The following is a 20,609-nucleotide window of genomic DNA, read 5'->3' as shown; positions in this document are numbered from 1 at the left end:
AACTGTTATTACATCCAAACCACTATTTTATCGTAAATGTAAATGGAATGTCATCTCACGTAGTGAAAACAATGTGAAAATTGTTCTAATGAGTGATATATGATTGTCAAACACATACATGAATACATTATATTAAGCTCGTGAACTATAATTGGGACAATTTAATACTAATTTGAAACGATTAAAGGCAATTAAAACGACAAAGTAAACTTTTGCGCAATCTTTCTGCCGATTCGCATTATTGAAACAATATTTAACCAATGGGGACTTTATTTCATATTTGGAAATGCTGCATTGGTTGAACTTCCTGTGGACAAGACCGTGAGTCACGCCTCCTGCGCCTCCGAATCGAACTTTACTCTGATTGGAGGATCGTATATTTCACAACACTTCCTTGTTTCAGAGCTACCAACATAATTTCGTAAGACGTTGGACTTAGAAAAAATCCATGCGACAGATTTTTTGAACATGACTGTACAGTAACCGGCATTAAAAATGGGACACCTAAATACTAAAATACTCACTTCCCTCTAAGGCGTTGTGTGTGTTGCGGTGATAAAATATTGAAATACACTTATCGGCTTAGAGTTAGGCAACACACACAACAACATGCAGGGGAGCGAGTATTTCATGATATAGGTGCCCATTTTTATTGCCAGTGACTGTACATTCATAATCCACAACCGATAAATGTTCTGCTATTAACATCTTGTAATAACCACAATGCATACGGTAAGCTTAGAGTTTCGTAAATGAAAAAGAAAACACAAGTAAGTGTAGAGCAATATTGTTATTACAGAAACCCTTGAACGAGAAACAAGTCAATGTTGCAATCTTATGTTATTCTGATACATAAGATATATGTTTAACCTTTCCATATTGATGTTTTTCTACCTAACAATAGATTCAGATAATACTTAAGACTGCGTTTGACAACATACCTAACTTGGGTTATGACTGCACACGTCAGATACTGAGGATTGTAGTTCTTAGTTTCGAAAAGTGGGATTCAAACAACAATCCTGGAAAGTTACCAGAACATGTTGTAAGGGAAAGCTGTGTAACGTCTCAAAATGGAATGTAAATTGTTATTTCACATTTTTATTTTATTTCAAGTAAGTTTTCATGTTGTTAGATAAATGTTTTATATTTTAAAATAGAGGTTAATGTTTTTCCAAAAAATAGTTTAAGTGACCTGCTGGTTACATAATAATACGTCGAGTTTCTGTTTTAGGTTGACTTTATGTACATATAGGCTAATCCGAACTGGACTTACACTTTAAAAGTGGGATCCAAGTCATAATGTGCCTCCGGCGAGTAACGGATCAGGGACCCCTCGATTACAAGGTAACTACTGACCACTTATAGAGACGTCCGGCCGGATTACACAAAAATAATTAAAGCCTTGATAGTCCAACATTATCATCATTATTTTATTATTATTATTCATTCAAAAATAGTTTATTTCTGTTCATATGCACTACAATAGAGTTGCTATGTTGCGGTATAGAGAGGATAAATGAAGTTTTAAGTCATATCCACACGGTGGCTCTTCTAGCCACTAAAGGGAAGTATCCGATATATCCTATACGAATAAATGATTTCTTAGCCTCGACTGTGGTGATAATTTTGTGTACTATAGCTCTTTTCTGCTCTTACGGCGGCCGGTCCTCATGCTGGCAAGGGAAGTGGGAAGCGGGGAATAAGCAGCAGACCAACCAGACAACAGCGGTGGCGCCGAGAGTTACGACGTCGAGGGGAGGAACTACTATGCGAACCTCGTTCTACAGGCTGCTGTAAGAGTAGAAAAGAGCTATATTCAATATTGTTCTGATTTTCTTTGTCACGCTTCATTATATTGCAGTCTGCTTCAGCGTTGGTTTCATAATTATTTCACAGGAAACAATAGATATTTGTCCGGTTACCTATAAATTTAGCAATATATTTCTTCCAAAAGCTAATACTTTGATTTCTCTACTAGACATTATATGGATTGTTCGGAAGGATTTATCCTGAATCAAATGCTATGCTAGATGGTGGTAAGTGAAATTTGAAGAATTTGTCATGTATTATGTATGGTATGGATAACAACAGTAATCTATAGTTTGTGAGTAAAACTGTAATGCATATTCTGCTTTCCCTTCATTTGACTCTTAGAAACTTTGCATTATCGTCTTAATACATTTATGTCACATACTATTTTATGATAAAGTTTTATTTAGAAAGCTCTAAATATTGCTCAAATACTGCAAATATTCAAAAGTGAACAATATGAAAAATTTTCAAAACGATACTACTACTTTATATATTATCAATATACTATGTTAAGTATATGCACTAAATAATTGAAATTCTTGTAAACTACATAAAACAATTCGCCTTCCAAAAAAAAATTAATGCAATTCTGTCTACATTTCTCGTAAAGATAATTTGCTTAATTTCTTCTTATTTCTTTTCACAGGTAATGTGCAGAACATGCTGTTGCCTTACCTCTTGGGTAATCAACATTTACCTGCAGCAGGTAAGAAAATTATTACATTTTCAAATTAGCTAAACTTGAACGACACATTTTAAAATGACTCAACATCATTCATAGTACATGTAAGATGAAATATTTGCCAGTAATGTTATAAACGTACGCTTTCTTTTCAGCTAACGGTGCACAAGATATCTTTTCCCGTATGAAAACAGCCTCGACAAGTAGCACAGGCAAGTTGAACTGGGTCCGTGGTCACATCCTACACCCTCGATTTCGCAAGGATTTTTTTTTTTTTTTTATGAAGATTGTGTGTTGCAAATTCTGAAGAACAAAATTTTGGAGCGCGGAAACAAGTATTTACGACTGTACAGTCGTTTAAAGTTGAGATGTTAGTTTCGTAGCACCCGTAATGTACTTGCGGCCATGTTAGTTTCGTTGCACCCGTACCGATGGATATAAGTAAAAGTCGGTTTTTCATGGATATACCGCAAGAAATTTCATAAAAATTGCAGGCTCCAAATTTCCCTCCGATCCCGGGCTCCGCCCCTGGGGGTAATTAACCTACCACCTTCTACCGCTACCGCGGCCCCGCCTCCGCTTCGCTTCGCTCCGGCTACCCGCCTTTCTCTATAGAGTCCCTTTGGAAGGCATGTTAGAAACTGGCCGGAGCCACCTGCCGAACACTATTTTTACCAAAACATTAAACCTTAGAAGGTAACTTACCTCTTTATCCCAAGGCCAGGCACTGAATTGCAAGTCGAAGTTAAGTCGTATGTTAAATGTCTTTGTTGTCCATTTCCACAGAATACTACCCTCCCCGTCCGTTCCTAACAAGTCGCAAATTATCCTATCCCACAAGTCAAAAACCGTGTTGACGTTACGTACGCAAGGAATTTTAATATTACAAAAACGAAAGTTTCGTAGCACGTAGATGTGAAAAAATTACCTTCCGCGCTATTATGAAACACCCTTTTCTTAGACGAAACTCATATTTTGACGAAAATATTTGAAATGTGCTCGAAATCGAGGGTGTAGGATGTGACCAAGGAGCTGTTGAACTTTAATTTTTGTCATAAATATTTGAAATAAGTATTTCAAATACTTATTTTGATGTGAGTTGTTGCAAGTATCAAACTCTTGTAAATAACAAAACCATTAAAGGGTGTTCACTATGTGCAATTTGCTTTATTGCAAATGGTATGTTTTACATATTGTTCCACGTTTAAGAAAAAATAAACCATTTCCAGTTATCATACATATTCCTTTGTGCGCTCATCGCACGACACCCTAATATTGAGCCTCATCAGAAAAATAATTTTAAACATGATGAAAGTATAAAGAATATTAGAGGCCGCGGTGGCTCAGTCGGTAATGCTAAAGGTCCGGGTTCGATCCCCGGCCGATTCAATTCCGGGAACTTTTCTAACGTTGGAAGCGGCCCCAGTGTCGAATGACATGGGTACCTGGGGCAAAACCCTGGGGGGTAAAGGCGGTCAGGGGCGTGATGCTGCTCACATCACCCCCACTCACGACCGGATCAAGAAAGTGTGGGGCGTTACCCCAACACCCCCTGTACGCCTTCATGGCGTGGTGCTAAGCACAGGGGAGTACTTTATTTTTTTTTACCTTTTAAACAATGTTAGTGACAATGGTTCTGCATTAGCAAGCAATGGATAATGTCCAATTAACATTACATGCTAATTATGAAAGTATTTGTAATGTAAGATGATATTTGAACATACTGTTCTTTGTAGATAATGTTTCATAAACTTTTTTAGATTTGTGATGCCTCATACATTACTACTGATTTATATAATGCTCTCTGTTGGCTTAAACTTTCACTGATTCCAATACCTGTTGAAGCAACCGTCTAGTTAAGTTTCGAGAATATAAACATAGTTATCTTTACTATGTGACTACAAATGAATTAATGCGAATTAATCTAATAATATTGAACTCTTGCTTGAAAATCCACTAATAGTCTTGGCACAAACTTAAAGAAAGTCGGACCTTACTCACAACATTATTGATTCACTTAATGGTTTCATCACACCACTCTCATTGAACGTGCAGAAGAGTGCATAATATACCTTCTTGCAAACAAATGTATTTGTTCAACGCAAGTTATGTATCAAGTATGTTTATATTGTAGGGAATTACAACAACGCTTTATACCCTTTTCTGATGGGAGGACAGCAGATGAGGCAGCCCGGTAAGATCTTATATTTTATAATTAGGTCAAGAAGCTAATTCAAGAAATTCCCAAGTCATGAAAGTTCTTTAAATTCAATTGACAAGTATTTGTGTTATTCAGCGTCGTTTCTCTGTCCCTTTTGGCTATTAGCGACGATGTGGATTTGTGGAAAATGATGAAGGGACAATAACAAGGAACATCCACACCGAAGCCAAATCCGGGAACTTTGGTGGTGAGGTCGAAACACGCTCGGTCATTGAGCGTATACGTACAACTAAGTTTCAGCAACTTTCAAGCGTCACAACGACATATGGATTGTTTAAATGCCCTATTACTGACACAACAGCATCTTTGCTCAGCTGTGCAGTAGCAAGGGGAGGAGCTATGGCCTGCCTTAGCCAATGACGTCATCCTACTATTACTCTCTAAGAGCTGTCGACCAACCAAAGGGGCGAGAAGATGGGAACTATGAAAATCTCTCTCTCTCTCTCTCTCTGTGTTTATACATGTGTATGTGGAGGCAGGGAGGGGGGGGGGAGCCAAGGTCACCCGCAAAGATAGAGCTAGTCAACTCATTAATAATAAAATGAAGGTATTGCTGGAAACGACAAGTGATAGTATTCGTACGGCTAAGCAACAAGAATCAAGCAAAGTAAAACCATGTATTTTGCAAACACTTATCTGACACAACGAATATTTCAACCTGCGTGTATGCTATTTTAGTATCGATTTGGAAATTGCGTATGTACACGTGTGTATGTGTGTGTGTGTGTGTATTAATGTATCTGTTATGTATTCTAGTAAAAATATTACTTTTCCTTTATGTCAAATTCATTCATGTTATGTTATATACTTATTTCATTTTAGTATTATAAATATATGTATTGTAACTATTAATCACCATAGTTAGGTGGTAGAGCAATCCAAGGCTGAACCTCGCTCTGTAGTAAATAAAAAAAACTTTTCTATTCCATTCTATTATTCTATTCTATTACAAGGATTTCTATTAGTTTTCTCTACAAACAGGCACAACAAGGTACAAAGTTGGATATACAGGGTGAACAGAAACTATAGGGATAAACTTCAGGAGGTGATTCCTGACAGGTGAAGGAACAAAAAAGTTCATATCAACATATGTCCGGAAACGCATATTTGCCAAGGTAGATGGCACTGAAGAACGGCATCATCCTCTCATAATAACACTCACAGTGTGCTTTTTTGTGTTGGAGATTGTGTGATTGGAGCTACGTCGAAGCACCATGGTCCGTTACTCATACCAGGAACAAGCCGAGATGGTCTTCGTATACGGTCAAGTAGATGGAAACGGTCGAGAGGTCCGCCAGCATGGTGTAAGTCAAGCGACGGTGTTGGGTATCCTGTACGAAAACCGCTACTATCCCTATCACCTGCAACGTGTGCAGGGATTATCCAGCGGATTTTCCTCCAAGGGAACGGTTTTGTCGCTGGTTTTTGCAACAGGCCACCAACATATTGGGATTTCTGTCGTCAGCCCTCTTCAACGATGAAGCAACCTTTGGTAGAGATGGCATCGTCAACCTACACAATTGTCAACTGTGGGCTACAGCCAATCCTCTGGAAATGATTGAATCGTCTCATCAGCAACGGTTCAGCATCAATGTATGGGCGGGGATTATTGGCGACCACCTACTTGGACCATGTGTTCTTCCACAACACCTTAACGGACAGACGTATCTGGATTTCCTGCAGAACACTCTGCCTCATTTGCTTCAGAATGTGCCTCTGGCAATACGACAAGTAATGTGGCTGATGCATGATGGAGCGCCAGCCCACTTTCGCATTATTGTTCGTCAACACCTCAGCAACATCTTCCCCAGAAGATGGATCGGACGAGGAGGTCCTGTGGCATGGCCCGCTCGATCACAGGACTAAAACCCCCTTGATTTTTACTTGTGGGGGCATCTGATAAGTGTTGTGTATGCTGAGCCACTTCCTCATGTGCAGACACTTGAACAGCGTGTCCGTGTAGCCTTTAACGCTATTCGGGTACAGGCTGGAACATTCGAACGAGTGAGGCAATCCATGGTGCGACGTGTGGACGCTTGCATTGCATCCCATGGAGGCCACTTTGAGGACCTGTTGTAACATGGGTGAAAGTCATGCCATGTAATGTGTACCCGTACTAATTGCTTTATTGCAGACTCACCGTCCATTTCCGGACATGTGTTGATATGAACTTTTTTGTTCCTTTACCTGTCAGGAATCACCTCCTGAAGTTTGTCCCTATAGTTTCTGTTCACCCTGTATTTTATAATGCACCTCCATCGGCGGTTGTGATATCACTGTTATGACAGATGTAATCAATTCAATTACAAAAGCAAATAGATACAATTGAATTTTATCTTATACCATTGTTCACAATATTTTCCAAAGTGAGATATCAAGTTAAAAAATTATTTACGAAGAGTGTAATTATCTTCGAGCTGCACTGCATGTAACAACAAAAATAATTTGTATTTACAATGTTACAATTAATGTATAGTAATTAATTAGCTGTTCTGTTTCAGATTCGCCTGCCCTTGCACAGTTACTTCAGACAAACCCACGTACGTTGAACTAAAAATATTGTGATTTTATAAAGGGATATTAATCAAGTGTTTAAATCAGACTTGAACAACTCGCTTGCACTTGTGGAGGCTAGTGAGTTCTCCGTGCAGTGCGAACTTCACGCCTGCCCCCTGCACCAGTACGTAGCAGATCAAGAGTGTGGAAACAGCTTAACTCGAGAAGTTAAAATACTGCGGAGGAAGGTGCTCTGCTACGATTCCAATGACACACTGCCTTGTCAGCAGTCACGAATCAGATGACCAGATATTTCACCACTACACGAACGCGACCGACGAAGCCTCCAGTCTCGCTCAGTCTCTTCCCTCACCTCTCTTATAAAGCTACAGTACTGCTGCTCGCTCTGCACACGTGCATACGAGAGGGCTCTTTCACAAATACAGCGGGCTGACCAGGCCTAGTTTAAATCATTGTGACCTATAAAGAGTTGTATCTCTAGATGTGTTATGTGTACGAGGTCGTTTTGGAAATAATGGCCGATTTAAAAAGTAAACATAGAATGTATAAAATACAGGATGTACACGATGAACCTCCGGGGTTTCAACGCAATGTTAAAAATCAGAAAATAAAGTTACGACAATCTAGTCTTTTGTATTTGGTTTTTACTCTCAAGGTTTTTTTCCCTACGCGCGTCATGCTTTGCAGTGTTTTCGTACCTTTTGTGAAAATGGCGTCTTCTCAAGAGAAAACATACGCTATGGTATGGTTTGCGGAGTCAAAATCAATTGTTGCCGTGCAGCGTAAGTTTCGGCTTATCTTTACAAAACGCGGTTACAGCGCCTAGAATAACGTAGTGTGGAAAACGGCATGCTTCTGCGCTCTCTGGATGGTTCCACTCGAAAATGATCCGCTAGAGGCGCTGGTGTTGACCCCGGTGCTTGGTGTTCGACTGTTTATAATGGAAGTAAATGGAGTTTTCGCTGCAACGTCTGATTCTTTTACATGAAGCATTTCTATGAATGTGATAATTGCTATGATATTTGGTACAGTGGTCGCGAAGATATTAACGGAACATTCTAGACAGTCGACCACGTCCTGTTATCGTCATACTTTCGTTAATAATACGGGAGAAAAAATACGCGTCAAATGCTCTTGGCAACTAAATTTTTGTGTATGAATTAGGTTCGTTATCATTATCATCATCATTTCTTTTAAAGATATACACACAAGCATTTGTATTTTTTATATTTATTGTCTCTTTTCTTCCGCTTTAAACTAATCGCGGCTAACTAACTAACTAACTCTCTAGCCTTCTTAAACCCGAAGGTTCATGGCTGCAGCAACACAGGCCTTCCATCTTTCCCTATCTTGAGCAAGATCTATATACTAATCGCGGCGATGATGATAATGATGATTGCATGAAACGACAAGGGGAACCCCACAAAACTTCCTTAGTGTCATCGACATGATTGCAAAGCAACTTTCAAACCAATGGGACAAGCGACACGGGATGTTCACACTGTCACACTAGTGACATACACTTCCAGACTGTAAAATAGCATTCATTGCACATGAGGGTCCAAACAGCAAACGACACGTTCATATGGCGTATTCGCGTGCTACTTGTTACTTCGGTCGGAAAGCTCCTTAAAGGAAGGGTGCTCAGACCGAAGCGACGCGCTACAGGGGGAGTTAACAACTACGTGACAAGCGACATGGTGCCTTCAGTCTATTGGCAAGCGTTGCTTGCGAACAACAGATAGGCGACACGAAAAACCGCACATTACAACTACAGATCTAGGCGACACGATAAGCAACACGTGTCGCTTTGTCGCTTCTGCGTCGCTCAAACTGGGCCATTTCCTCAATAGCTTGCAACATGTTGCCGTGGTTTGTTGTTCGCGCATACGCGATGCAATGAGTGTCTTGCTTTAGTGAGATTGCGCACCAAAGCGACAAGCGGCACGCGACACTTATCGCTTAAGGATTTCACCAACCGAACGCTGGCCTGTACTTCCCGTCATGCCGCTACGATGTGAAATGTTGCTCTTGATTGGCTCATTTCCAAGCAACATGTGTCGCTTCGGTGTGAAAGTTGCCTTGGACAGAAGGACCGTGTCGCTTTGGTGTGAAATCCTCGTATCGTTTGTCGCGTGTCGCTTTGGTGTAAAATCTCCTTGAGGAAACGGTGCAGTCAGAGCTTGTGTCCCTACGGTTCGAAAGTCTGCATTGATTTCCGACTGCTCGCTTTCAAGCGACATTTGTGGTTTGTCGCCTCGGTATGAAATATCTCTCAGGATACTATTTATATTCTAATAACATAGAAAAATAAACTCTAATACACAGTCCAAGACCTGACGTCCGGAATCACATTGCGATGTTCCTTCTTGTGTTACGCATGCTATTTATTTATTAATTTTATTTTACTTTTCTTTCCAAATTAATGCCATTTCGTGACTGCAAATCACTCCACAAATATAACTGTTTCCATCAATTCACTTACCGCCTTTCTAGAGAAACAAATCTGCACAATATATTCCAAAAACTAACTAAGCCGCATTACTTTCATAACAAAATTAGCACCTGGGTCGATCGCACTGCCATCTACTTGTCATCGTCTCGGGGAAACAGTTTCTTGGGTCGTTTTCCACATTACGTTATTCAAGGCGCTGTAACGCGGTCAATGGACGTGGTACAGAAGTCTTCTGGAAACGGGGAGTGTGTTAAAGAAGCCAGGGGGAGGAACGCCAGCGTCTCCAACGAGACTGTTGAGCAAGTTCGTGGCTATCCCCTGGCCACCACGTACCCCAGATATCACTCCTCTGGACTTCATTCTCTGGGGGTATGTTAAGGACTCAGTTTACTCAACGAAGGTATCAAACGTGAATCCTTCGCGTGACCGAATTGTTGCTGCCATTGATACCATCCCTGACGACCTGCTGCAGCGCGAAGTGGAATACCGGTTGAACATTACTCGTGTCACCGAAGGTGCTCACATAGAAGTGTGGTAATTTTTGTAAGAAACTTTTTGAGTTGCTCTTTGCAATAAAATTACCAAAAAATGTGCAGTTGTGTTAGTTTTAATTTCCTATCACTTCAAATCCCCGGAGGTTCATCGTGTACACCCTGTATATAGCACACTTATTTTATTCAGAATAGGCCACTTCAAAAAATACATGTATTGTTTAAAAATTGACACTATAAAAATAGTCTTTTGTGTTGAAATGTGACTCGCTACAAGTTGCAAGTCCTTCAGAACTGAATACCGATTATACCAGAGTGGTGTGGCATACGACCTACATCTTCGTTTACTACTATGTTTGAAGTTGTACGCCACGTATCAACCCTCCCTCAGGATGTAAAAATAATATTTTTTCATTATTATAACCATTTAATAAAAGCATCTGTTATATTTCAATGTCTAATGTTTCATATAGTTGCAGCTCAGCAAGTGATGAGTAGTATGCCTATGGACAGCGTTCTGTCAACAATGTTAAGTAAGTTCATTTCCAAGTTCAAAGTGCTTTTGTCTGTCTTTGTCTGTGTGTGAGTATTAATTCTATTCTATTTACATGTATTTCAGTAGCCCTTCTACATCATGCAGATACGTTACTTTCATCAAATAGGTGTGTGTAGTTTTCACACAAACAAATGCAACTTATTACACCAAAGTGACACACCATACTGCAAACATATGTGTTCCTTAAATTTCGCTCGCAAATGGGCATGTCAAGGGCCACGATATGAGATGCCCCATCGTCTGTTTCAAACCGGTTGAAATACAAACAAAACGAAAGACACCACAAAATTGGTGGTAACGTTTTAGAAAGTAAACTTTCAAAGAGTAAAATGGATATTTATCGTAATTCCAATACGCTTGTGGTTTTAATATTCATTAATAAAAATGATATCGTCGTTACTGTTACAGACGCTCTTTCTGCAAACCGTATGATGTCTCCTGAAAATGTCGGAAAACAGGGTAAGATTTCAATATTTAATGTAATCATGTAGTAACCCACGATTAATTTTAGTATACTTAAAAAACAACAAAATATATTAGAAGAAACTATACGTTTATCATCAACCTGCAAACATGAAACTTTTGTTGTATATATTTTTAAATAATTTAATCTCCATTTCATATCACATAATATTTTGCAATCTGTGATATAATAAGAAATTGTTTGCATTTTAAATAATAATGGCTTCGTCTTATTATATTGCGCCCAACTCTACATTCAACACACAAGCGGCTTGTGTACGTTAGCTTGCCTAATAAAAAATGCTATTGTCCCGAAACTATTGGTGAACGCCGTACAATGTTCCTCTATTAGGAATTGAACCTTGGAAGCGTTGTTTACAAGGCGGCGGCAATAGGAACTACGCTAACGAGGAGACCCCTAGTAGTAAAATTTCAGTTCAAAACACTGATATAGTTTTGTATTATTTATATTTTGAGAAATCCGTTCAAGAAACAAACAACAAAATATAATTTAACTCATATCAAATACATATATAGATGCACTAAGGAATTAAAACAAGTTAGGATCTTAGTTAAATACAGAAAGGCCCTAAATTTCATTGTTGGATTAAAAAACATAAAAAATAATAATTGAACTTTTGTAGAGAACAAAACAGAAGAAGATCTTTCGTGGTTGCTGGACATTGGTAAAGAGAGTAAGTAGCCATTGGCTTATCATTGATTTACAACTATTGATTTTAATATTTTACGTTGCATGACTTTATGGGATTAAAACTCTCATAATTCTCATTACATAGTGATACAATACGGGAAAAAATACAATTTCTCATTCCTTTCATTAAATAATTAATTTTAATTTAACTTTATCAATATGTTCATATCGTACGATAATTCGTATTTATTCAGAGTTTTATATTAGAAAGAAATTCACTATTAATATCAAGATTTTTATAAGAATTAATGACACATAAAATTTCAAATAATCGAACTGTAATTTACAGATCTGAAAAACGTGATTTTACTGAGCACCAAAAAATATTTTTCTCCATCGTATGTTACATTGCAAATATTTTGTAACATTAAATGTAGAAATCAACAAATTACCTATCAAAACTTTAGCCTGAACGATAATGTGTATTAATACTTGAATTCTTTCAAACGATGACGACAAAATTGTGTCAAAGTGCATAGTGCATTTAAGTGAGTATTGTATCTTCCAATAAAAATTCAATAAATTTCTTAAAATATTACTTCACTTCAGACATTACGAATGAAACTGCTTCAAGTACAACAATGAGGAATGATATTGATCCAGTAGATGAGGATGAAAAAACTGACGAATGGAATTCATTTGAAAGACCGAAGCACAAGAGTAAGAAATTATACTTTCATTTTGTTTAAGTATGGCAATATTGATAATAACACTGGGGAACAGTGAAATTGCGGCACAGTGTTTGAGAGCTAATTTAGGGCGATTTCATGCTGCTGAATAATAATATAATAATATATTTCCTGAATTGGCTCTAATTTATGAAATAAATGCAACTAAACCAAAATGGCGAAAACATAAGACATACATATAAATGAACTTCCAACAACAATTTAATATTTCTTTTTGTGATTACAATCATTATTATAAAAATAAATTTATATAGGCCTATGATCATAATAAGTAAGAAAATATGTACACAATGAAGTAACAAACTATGTGAAACGTTTTCTATACGATTTCCTGCTGTATTGCTTTTTAGGACAATCTCTCTGTAAGCTCCAACAATAGTCGGCCATCATGTGGCGATCACACCGTCCCTGGTACCTTTCTTCCATTATCCTTATATCCTGATGGAACCTTTCTCCCTGTTCTTCACTAAAATCACCAAGGTTCTGAGGGAATCTGTCAATGTGGCTATGTAGAAAATGTATCATCACACTCATAATACCTCCCAATTTCTCAAAATTTTTCAACATATTTCCAACTATAACGCGGTAGTTTTCTGCTCTGTGATTCCCCAAAAAGTTTTTGACGACGGACACAAAGCTCAGCCAGGCCTCAGATTCGATGTAAGACATATAAGTTGTAAAATTGGCATAATTTATAAGTGTACGAATTTGTGGTCCGTCAAATATTCCTGCCTTCAAGTTTTCAATACTTAGCCCTGGAAAAGTGTGGCATAGGTTATATATTTTAAACAATCACCACTTGTATCTAAGGCCTTGACAAACTGTTTTATCAACCCAAGTTTAATATGCAGTGGCGGAAGGATGATTTTGTCCCTATCTATCAGCGGTTCATGAATGATATTAGCTTTTCCCACTGTAATATTTTCCGTTGGGGGCCAAACTTTTATCGTCCACTTTTATCACTTTCGTTTTTATTGTCACTAGCACTTTCATCTGATATCTCAACGTCATCGTCGATATTTTGCAAAAAGGTACATATTGGTAAAGGTAAGTTTTCACTGTGCTGTATTGGCGGCTTTGCTGACTCTACATTAGCGTACACCCAATTACGCTTTTTGAATCTATTCATGCCTTTAAAATTCACAGCACAAAAATAGCAATCATTAACATGATTTTTTGGTTCACTCCATGACATGGGCACTCCAAATTTGAGTCCCTTTCGTCTGCCTTGGCCCCAATAATGAAGTGATTTCAAACAAGTTTTGCAAACTATATGTGGGACACATTTTATATTTTGTTGTCCCAGATTTTTGGCAAAATAAGTCTGATACAAATATCTCACTACGTCAGTGATATTTCTTCTCTGTGATGGTAGACAATATATTCCACATATATAGCAAAAAAAACAAAACATTTGGGTTATTGAAACACTTACTACGTGAGGAACTCATATTTCCAATGTATTCACATTAAACGCATTTCGCTTAGTTATACTACAAAATTCAACATTAAGAGATATATTGCCTTGCAATGCTTCATAAGTTGCCTAGCAACAATTTACAAATAAATAAATAAATAAGTTTCTTAATGGGAATTTCATCCCATTATCAAATTTTGATATTTCCTAGAAAAGCGTGGAGTAATTTTACCTCCTACATTTTCCATGGTGTGTTTATTTTTATAACTGGAGTCAATTCAACAGAACCAATCATACAATTGGCAATCACAGCTGTTTTGTGTGCTGAAACTGTTATTAAACTTTATGCCACAAAATAAAATCTTTTTTTTGTTCCCCAGTGTAATTAATGTTATTTACATGTGTGTGGAAACACACACATAGTATATTATAAATATCTTACATATTTTCTTCAACAATTCAAAAAATTAAAATTTCCAATGTAAATTTTCCTGGCATTGGAACTCCTCGCTGTGTTTATTGTTGTTTTATTTTGGTTATTAAAGTAGCTTTACATCGTGTACAGAATAAATGAGTAATGGTTGAATGTTGAAAGAGCACAATGAAATTCTCATGATCTGATCTGGAGTCGAACCTACAACATTCAGACAGATATAAGTAAGCATAATGACATAAGCAAACTCAACAAAAAATGATATTGGAATCAGAAATAAGATAGCGCAAACATATTGGTACAACCCAAAATAAAGCACTGCACTGTACCCCGATTTGTCTAAGGTTGACCTTTTGCTGCTAGCGATAGCTTGACAAATTTCACAGCGTACTTCAAAGATTTCTTCGCAAGAATTACCTCTGGAGCTTTCAAGTCCTCATCGAATCAGAATCTATATATTAACGAATGATAAATGATAATTTCCATGGCTAAGTTGTATAATTTATATAAATTGTGTCATGACACTGTAACAAGAATGCACCTGGTTAGTTAGGAGATAATCAATTTTAATATATGTGTACAATATGTAAAGACAACCTTGCTACTTAATACACAATTTCTGAATTTACTAAACTTTAAATATATTTAAGCATCTTTCACATATTTTAAATATCTTTAGATATTTCAACTTTCCGTTGTTGATATTAAATTACAGAGAAAATCTATTCAAATTTTACAAAATTTACGACACCTAGAATAATCTTACTCAAATCTACTGTTTAAAGTATATTAGAAATCTGTTTGTACCAATATTGAGAAAATTTACAATATTTCTTTCAGACAAAAATAAACGTTCTGAGTATAGAGATGACGATTACTCTATCGAAAGAAACGAAATGCCATCGAAGAGAGGTGAGGAAACAGTGGTTTCATTATCATACGTATTTTGCTTCCATTTCTATGACGTTGTTCTCCATTTTTTTATTTATAGTATAACCTACAATGATATTTTTCAAATGACATATTCACATTATCTGACTCTATTTCGAAATTCATTGAATAGTGTTAAGTATTTAGAAATTAAGTGGAACGATCAGAAGAGAAATTGTATTTTATTTCTTTCATAACAAAGATACATGGATTTTTAATTATTATTTTTTGTAAGGTCGAGTAGAACGTAGTGAAAATTCTGATGAAGGTGGGAATAGCATCTACGGCCCAGATGATTTTAAAGGTAAGTATTGATTATTATTTATGTAAAACACAGGATCCTGTATGATATTACTTAACAATAAATTTATTTTATTCCTAATTACACAAAGTTTTCAGTTTTTGTATTAGTAAACCTCAGTCAATGAATTCCTTGAATTATGAATGTTTAAAAATGTAGAAACAGATTTCACACAGATAATAATTATATTTTACTACATATATGTAAAACACGTTATTGAGATTATATAAACTGAAATTTTATTAACATTAAAATGTAATATTACTGATTAGATTTTACATAAAATATTACAATACTACTTAAAATCACAGATAATTTTATATTGTTTATAAAAAATATTGATTCTATCCACATTTATATAAGTACAACGCAGAGAACGTCCCAGAAATTCTATAGATGATTTGTATTATTTCGATGTTCCCAGAGAAGGCGAGAAAGGTATATGCAACCTTTATACTTTATTTATATTCATTCACGCTCATTTTCTGTTGTTGAAAGGTTACTTCTGCATCACAATGTGCGACAGATTTGTACTACGTTATATCAGTTTATAATATTTTGTAAATATTGGTTCTCTTCTTGTTCATTTAGGGCATACAATACATTTTCAGATATATATATATACGGCATATAAAGTCATTGCACTATGTTTAATGCATATCTTCACACACATTAGTCTTCTGAATTTACTACGACGTAAAATTACGTAAGCATATTTTAAATATTTTTCACATATTTGAACTTTCAATTATTCATATTAAATTATAGAGAAAATTAATTCAAAATTTACAAAATTACATTTAAATTTTCAATACACACATAAAAGTGTAGTGAAAAGTTATAACTGGCTGCATTTGTATTACATTGTAAACTGCAGAATCCAAAGTATCGTGTATTTCGCAAAGCATTGTTTCTTATATTTGTAGGCAAACTGAAGTCTTTGAAAAGGCCATACGATGATACGTATTCGAGGTACACCACAACAAAATCTCCAGAATGGATATCTACCTCGACTAGAAGGAGCAGAGGTATAGCATTTGGTTAAACAATACTGCATTAGATTTAACCGGCCAGAAAACATCGGCCAAGGGGAGGATTTCATTTCCCAAGCCCGTCAGTCAACCAATGAGAAAGTGTCTTGCCTGGCCTTTGTTCTCACAGGTTTACTTTAATATTAGAATTGTATTCCCTTGTGCTTGCTGGGCAACACATATTCTATCCCAGAAACTGTCCATCAACTTCAAGAATAGCTGCACCATCAGGAGACACTTATTATAATGGATTCATTATATAATTTTATTCCTGGCAGTGGGGCTGTATTAAGTGAAGTGAAAATAAGGGAACATATCAAATTTAAAATATTATGGTATTATGCAGTCATGAAAAGTTAAAATTATCAATTATATATTTTTCCTGTATATAACTACAAGACAGTAAAGGTATCACCTGGGTATTGCATCAGGAAATGGAAACACCTTTGGGGTATAGATGTAGTGATCCACACATTCTCACTCTCAACCACAGTGAAGATAATGTGATGTTCACTACAGTCCCGCAGAATTAACTTGAGACAAATGGCTGCCGGCGCCGCTGCAGTAGTACCAACCTACAGCGAACGCTTGACTCTCACGCGAATCACGGGCAATCAGCTGACAACGGGAGATGGGAGATTTGAAAAATAATTACATTGTGTAACGAAAATATCATTGTATTAAGAGGACATGCTAAGAAAATTATAAGTATTCTATCTTTCACAATAAATAGATAAACAGTTTATTCTTTGAATTTAATCCGTAAATTGAAAACACAGAGGCTCTATGCACTGCCGCTTCGCTTGGTTCACCAGTCCTTTCAACAGTTGGTAACATTTCGTGCGCCCGAACATTAGATTTTCCGTTGGCCCGTTACAGCGGGAAGTCCCCCACTCTAGCAAATTCGAGCGCAGTTGCATCACTCACAGAGCGGCCATTTCTCTCAAGTTTATTCTGCGGGACTGTACAATAAGAGAAGACAAAATTTATGTGATCGAAAATGTAGGAAAACCAAACTATCAAGATAGACAAACAAATGAATTGTAAGTATATGTGGTTGTAGGATACTTAATCATGACTGACTGATTGATTTGGTTCATTTCACTTCACTTTTCTGCCACTTTTTGCCAATTGCGAAAACGAGGATGACATGATGAAGGGACACTCACAAAGAATACCCATCCCTGGCGTTAATTAGATTCGAAATCTAATTATTGTGATTTGTTGAATGCCAAAGTGAGACAGTTCAGAACAGGCTTAGTCAACTAGACATACGTATTTGTGGAAGAGCGTTCTCTTATGCACGTGTGGATTGCAAAACGAGCAGCGGTACTGTAGCACTGTAAGAAGGGTGGGAAGGAGGCAGGAGGCTTCATGGGTCGCGTTCATGCAGTGGACACCTCTTGTTACCTTATTTGTAAGTAATAGTGCAGTGTGGCTTGTAATGGTGGTAGAAGAAACATTGATTGATTCATTTACTTTATTTTACTTCGCCTTTTGTGCCACTTTTGGCTAATTTGCGAAGATGGGGATGAGTGATGATTTGATGAAATTGATGAATGGACACTCACAAACATCCATGCCCAGGCCGGGATTCGAACCCGAGACCCCTGACATCGTAGCGCGATGTGCTAACCACTCCGCCAACGTGGCCGGCAGTAGACGAAACAGAAGGTGGTTCCGTGAAAGAAGTGAGCCTTCCCCTGCAGTATTTTCTCCCCTCAACACAAGCGGCTCCCCAACTCTTGCTCTGTTGCTTAGTAGTCTTGAGGTGCAGCGTAGAGATGGGAAGCTCGCACAGTACGGAGCGCTCGTTGGCCTTCTCCACAAGTGCAAATGAGATACTCAAAACTGGTTTAAATCTAGTGCTCATCCTATTGTATTTGATGGCGTATTCTGTAAGTGAATTTATCATTCCAGATATCCAATGCAATGAAGAACTGCATGAAATTCAGTTAATAAAGCGCATGAACAAGAGCTATGGCGGTATTGCTTAAACTACTCAGCAACAATTAAAATATCTTTTTCTTTCAGCTAAGAAATCGTATCTTCATCGGGATTCTGAAAATCAGTTTGAACTTGATCTCTCATTTCCTACCACGAACGATCCATTAGAAGAAAACCGTAAGTGCATCAAAACATTTTTAATTATATAAAATTTAATTTTAGCGTATATTTGGTAATAAATCATTTATTAAATTCGTCTGTGTGTGTGTGTGTGCCCGCATTATATATGCCTATATCTAGTAAAGTTTCTGAAGAATGCATTTCAACTGAGCATTATCTTAAAGTTACAAATATTAAAGGACGGTATCGAATAAGCAAATTGGAAATATACCGTGCGTCCATTTCCTTGCGAGGCCGAGAGATCGGGAGAAGTGTGGCGAGCGGCGCCAGCGGAGATGCCGATATTTTCGACCAATAACGTCCCGCTTAGTTTACCCTCGAAAGCGTTTTGCTTCGCTCCGAATCGTTTGGAGGTTTCGAATTTGCAACACTGTATCAAAATTACGTTGCAGACTAAACCGTTAAAAGTGAATGGTTTTCGTGAGCATTGTTTGCAATCTGAAAGCTCCGAGCTTGAGTTGTTCTTTCCTTCGCGACTACAGGTGCCCTGGACAGAGCTGCGAATGGAGTGGGGAACAGACATTAAACCAAGAGCGTGTTAATTTCGTACTGTGTGAAAGAGTGTCGTTTTTTGTTACTTGCCTTGCTAGTATCGACGAACTAAAAGACAATATAAGGGTGGAACTTTTGCGTGTGAATCAAAATTTCATCAAAAGATGCCAGGAATGTGTGAATGTACGTGGACATCACTTTGAACAACTCTTATAACACAGGTTAGTGCTCGTTTTGCAATATTAATATAAATATCTGCATGCTAAAGATATGTCCATAAAAATAAGCGGGACGTCACGGTCGAAAATGTCTGCATCTCCGCTAGCGCCGGCCGCCACACTTTCCCGATCTCTCGGCCTCGCTAGGAAATGGACGCACGATATATGCACAGTCAAGTGACATGATTGGATTCTTTTACTTTACGTAGCTTTTGTGCAACGTTTGGATATTTTCTATGATAAGGATGAAAGGTTATAAGAAGAATCCTGCATTGAAATACTGCACACTTGATATTCAAAGCTAAATTAATAACAACTATTGGTAAAATCTTCCCAATATTTTCAGTCAATCGCAAGCAGAAGCTAATGGCTCATTTGAATGATCGCTATAGTTCGGGTAAGTATACAACATCACTACGTGTAGTCAATACACTGCATGTAACAATTATAACACTAGAATGTAACTTCGAAATTCTTTGCAATAATAGCAAAATAAAAGATACAGGCGTCCACTTTTATCTAGCCTGTATAGTACTATAAATATGAGATAGCAAACCAGTTAATGCGGGTGCTCTCATATTTTCTACTAACACACTATACGTTGTATTATACTATTTATTATTTTTACGTAAATTTCAAAATTCTTTATTTCAATTTACACAAAGATAATTTTCTCAATTATAAGGCGTATAAATCAAATTTTCTGAAATATATGAACGTTTCATTTCAGAAAAAGATGGGTCACGTGATTCTCTCGAGCGTTTTGATTCCAGATCAGGTAAGGTTATTTTGTATCAACTGTTACAGAGTATGTTGAAATATACCATCAAGTAATATTTAGTCACGAATGGCACTGTCAGTCCCTAGTGCACTGGACAGATACATACAGATATTATACGTATGTGGCTTTTGGAAGGCCGCACATCCTATTCAGCTAGTGTCACTCATATATTTAAAGAAACTTGATGGTCTAAAGAATGTCGTTTACTGCTTTGTAACACTGTGTTGCTCTTGCATCAAGGACGTTGTCTTTCTTATCCTTGGATTAGATTCCTTTTGC

General features: G+C 37.1%; 1 protein-coding gene across 11 annotated transcripts in view; it reads left to right on the top strand.

Annotated features, from left to right (window-relative positions):
• The first annotated feature begins 934 nt into the window (after positions 1 to 934).
• The window catches only part of LOC145991218 (uncharacterized), an 88,009-nt gene continuing 68,334 nt past the window's right edge, over positions 935 to 20,609 (top strand). The window contains exons 1-17 of one of the 11 annotated variants that reach the window (XM_083127153.1): positions 935 to 1,115; positions 1,982 to 2,039; positions 2,462 to 2,521; positions 2,653 to 2,709; positions 4,632 to 4,691; positions 7,220 to 7,258; positions 10,655 to 10,714; positions 11,146 to 11,196; positions 11,844 to 11,894; positions 12,461 to 12,571; positions 15,291 to 15,362; positions 15,616 to 15,684; positions 16,048 to 16,119; positions 16,608 to 16,709; positions 18,747 to 18,836; positions 19,896 to 19,946; positions 20,280 to 20,327. In XM_083127153.1, coding sequence (XP_082983279.1) covers positions 1,074 to 1,115; positions 1,982 to 2,039; positions 2,462 to 2,521; positions 2,653 to 2,709; positions 4,632 to 4,691; positions 7,220 to 7,258; positions 10,655 to 10,714; positions 11,146 to 11,196; positions 11,844 to 11,894; positions 12,461 to 12,571; positions 15,291 to 15,362; positions 15,616 to 15,684; positions 16,048 to 16,119; positions 16,608 to 16,709; positions 18,747 to 18,836; positions 19,896 to 19,946; positions 20,280 to 20,327 — 1,093 coding nt within the window. In that variant the 5' untranslated portion in view covers positions 935 to 1,073. Of the gene's footprint in view, positions 1,116 to 1,981; positions 2,040 to 2,461; positions 2,522 to 2,652; positions 2,710 to 4,631; positions 4,692 to 7,219; positions 7,259 to 10,654; positions 10,715 to 11,145; positions 11,197 to 11,843; positions 11,895 to 12,460; positions 12,572 to 15,290; positions 15,363 to 15,615; positions 15,685 to 16,044; positions 16,120 to 16,607; positions 16,710 to 18,746; positions 18,837 to 19,895; positions 19,947 to 20,279; positions 20,328 to 20,609 lie in introns of all 11 variants that reach the window. The other 10 variants (XM_083127154.1, XM_083127152.1, XM_083127157.1 and 7 more) reach the window with 10 other exon arrangements.

The sequence above is a fragment of the Lepisma saccharinum genome, chromosome 8 (assembly GCF_977018435.1).
Source record: "Lepisma saccharinum chromosome 8, izLepSacc3.1, whole genome shotgun sequence".
Lineage (NCBI taxonomy): Eukaryota > Metazoa > Arthropoda > Insecta > Zygentoma > Lepismatidae > Lepisma > Lepisma saccharinum.
This window is presented reverse-complemented; position numbering and strand designations above follow the sequence as displayed.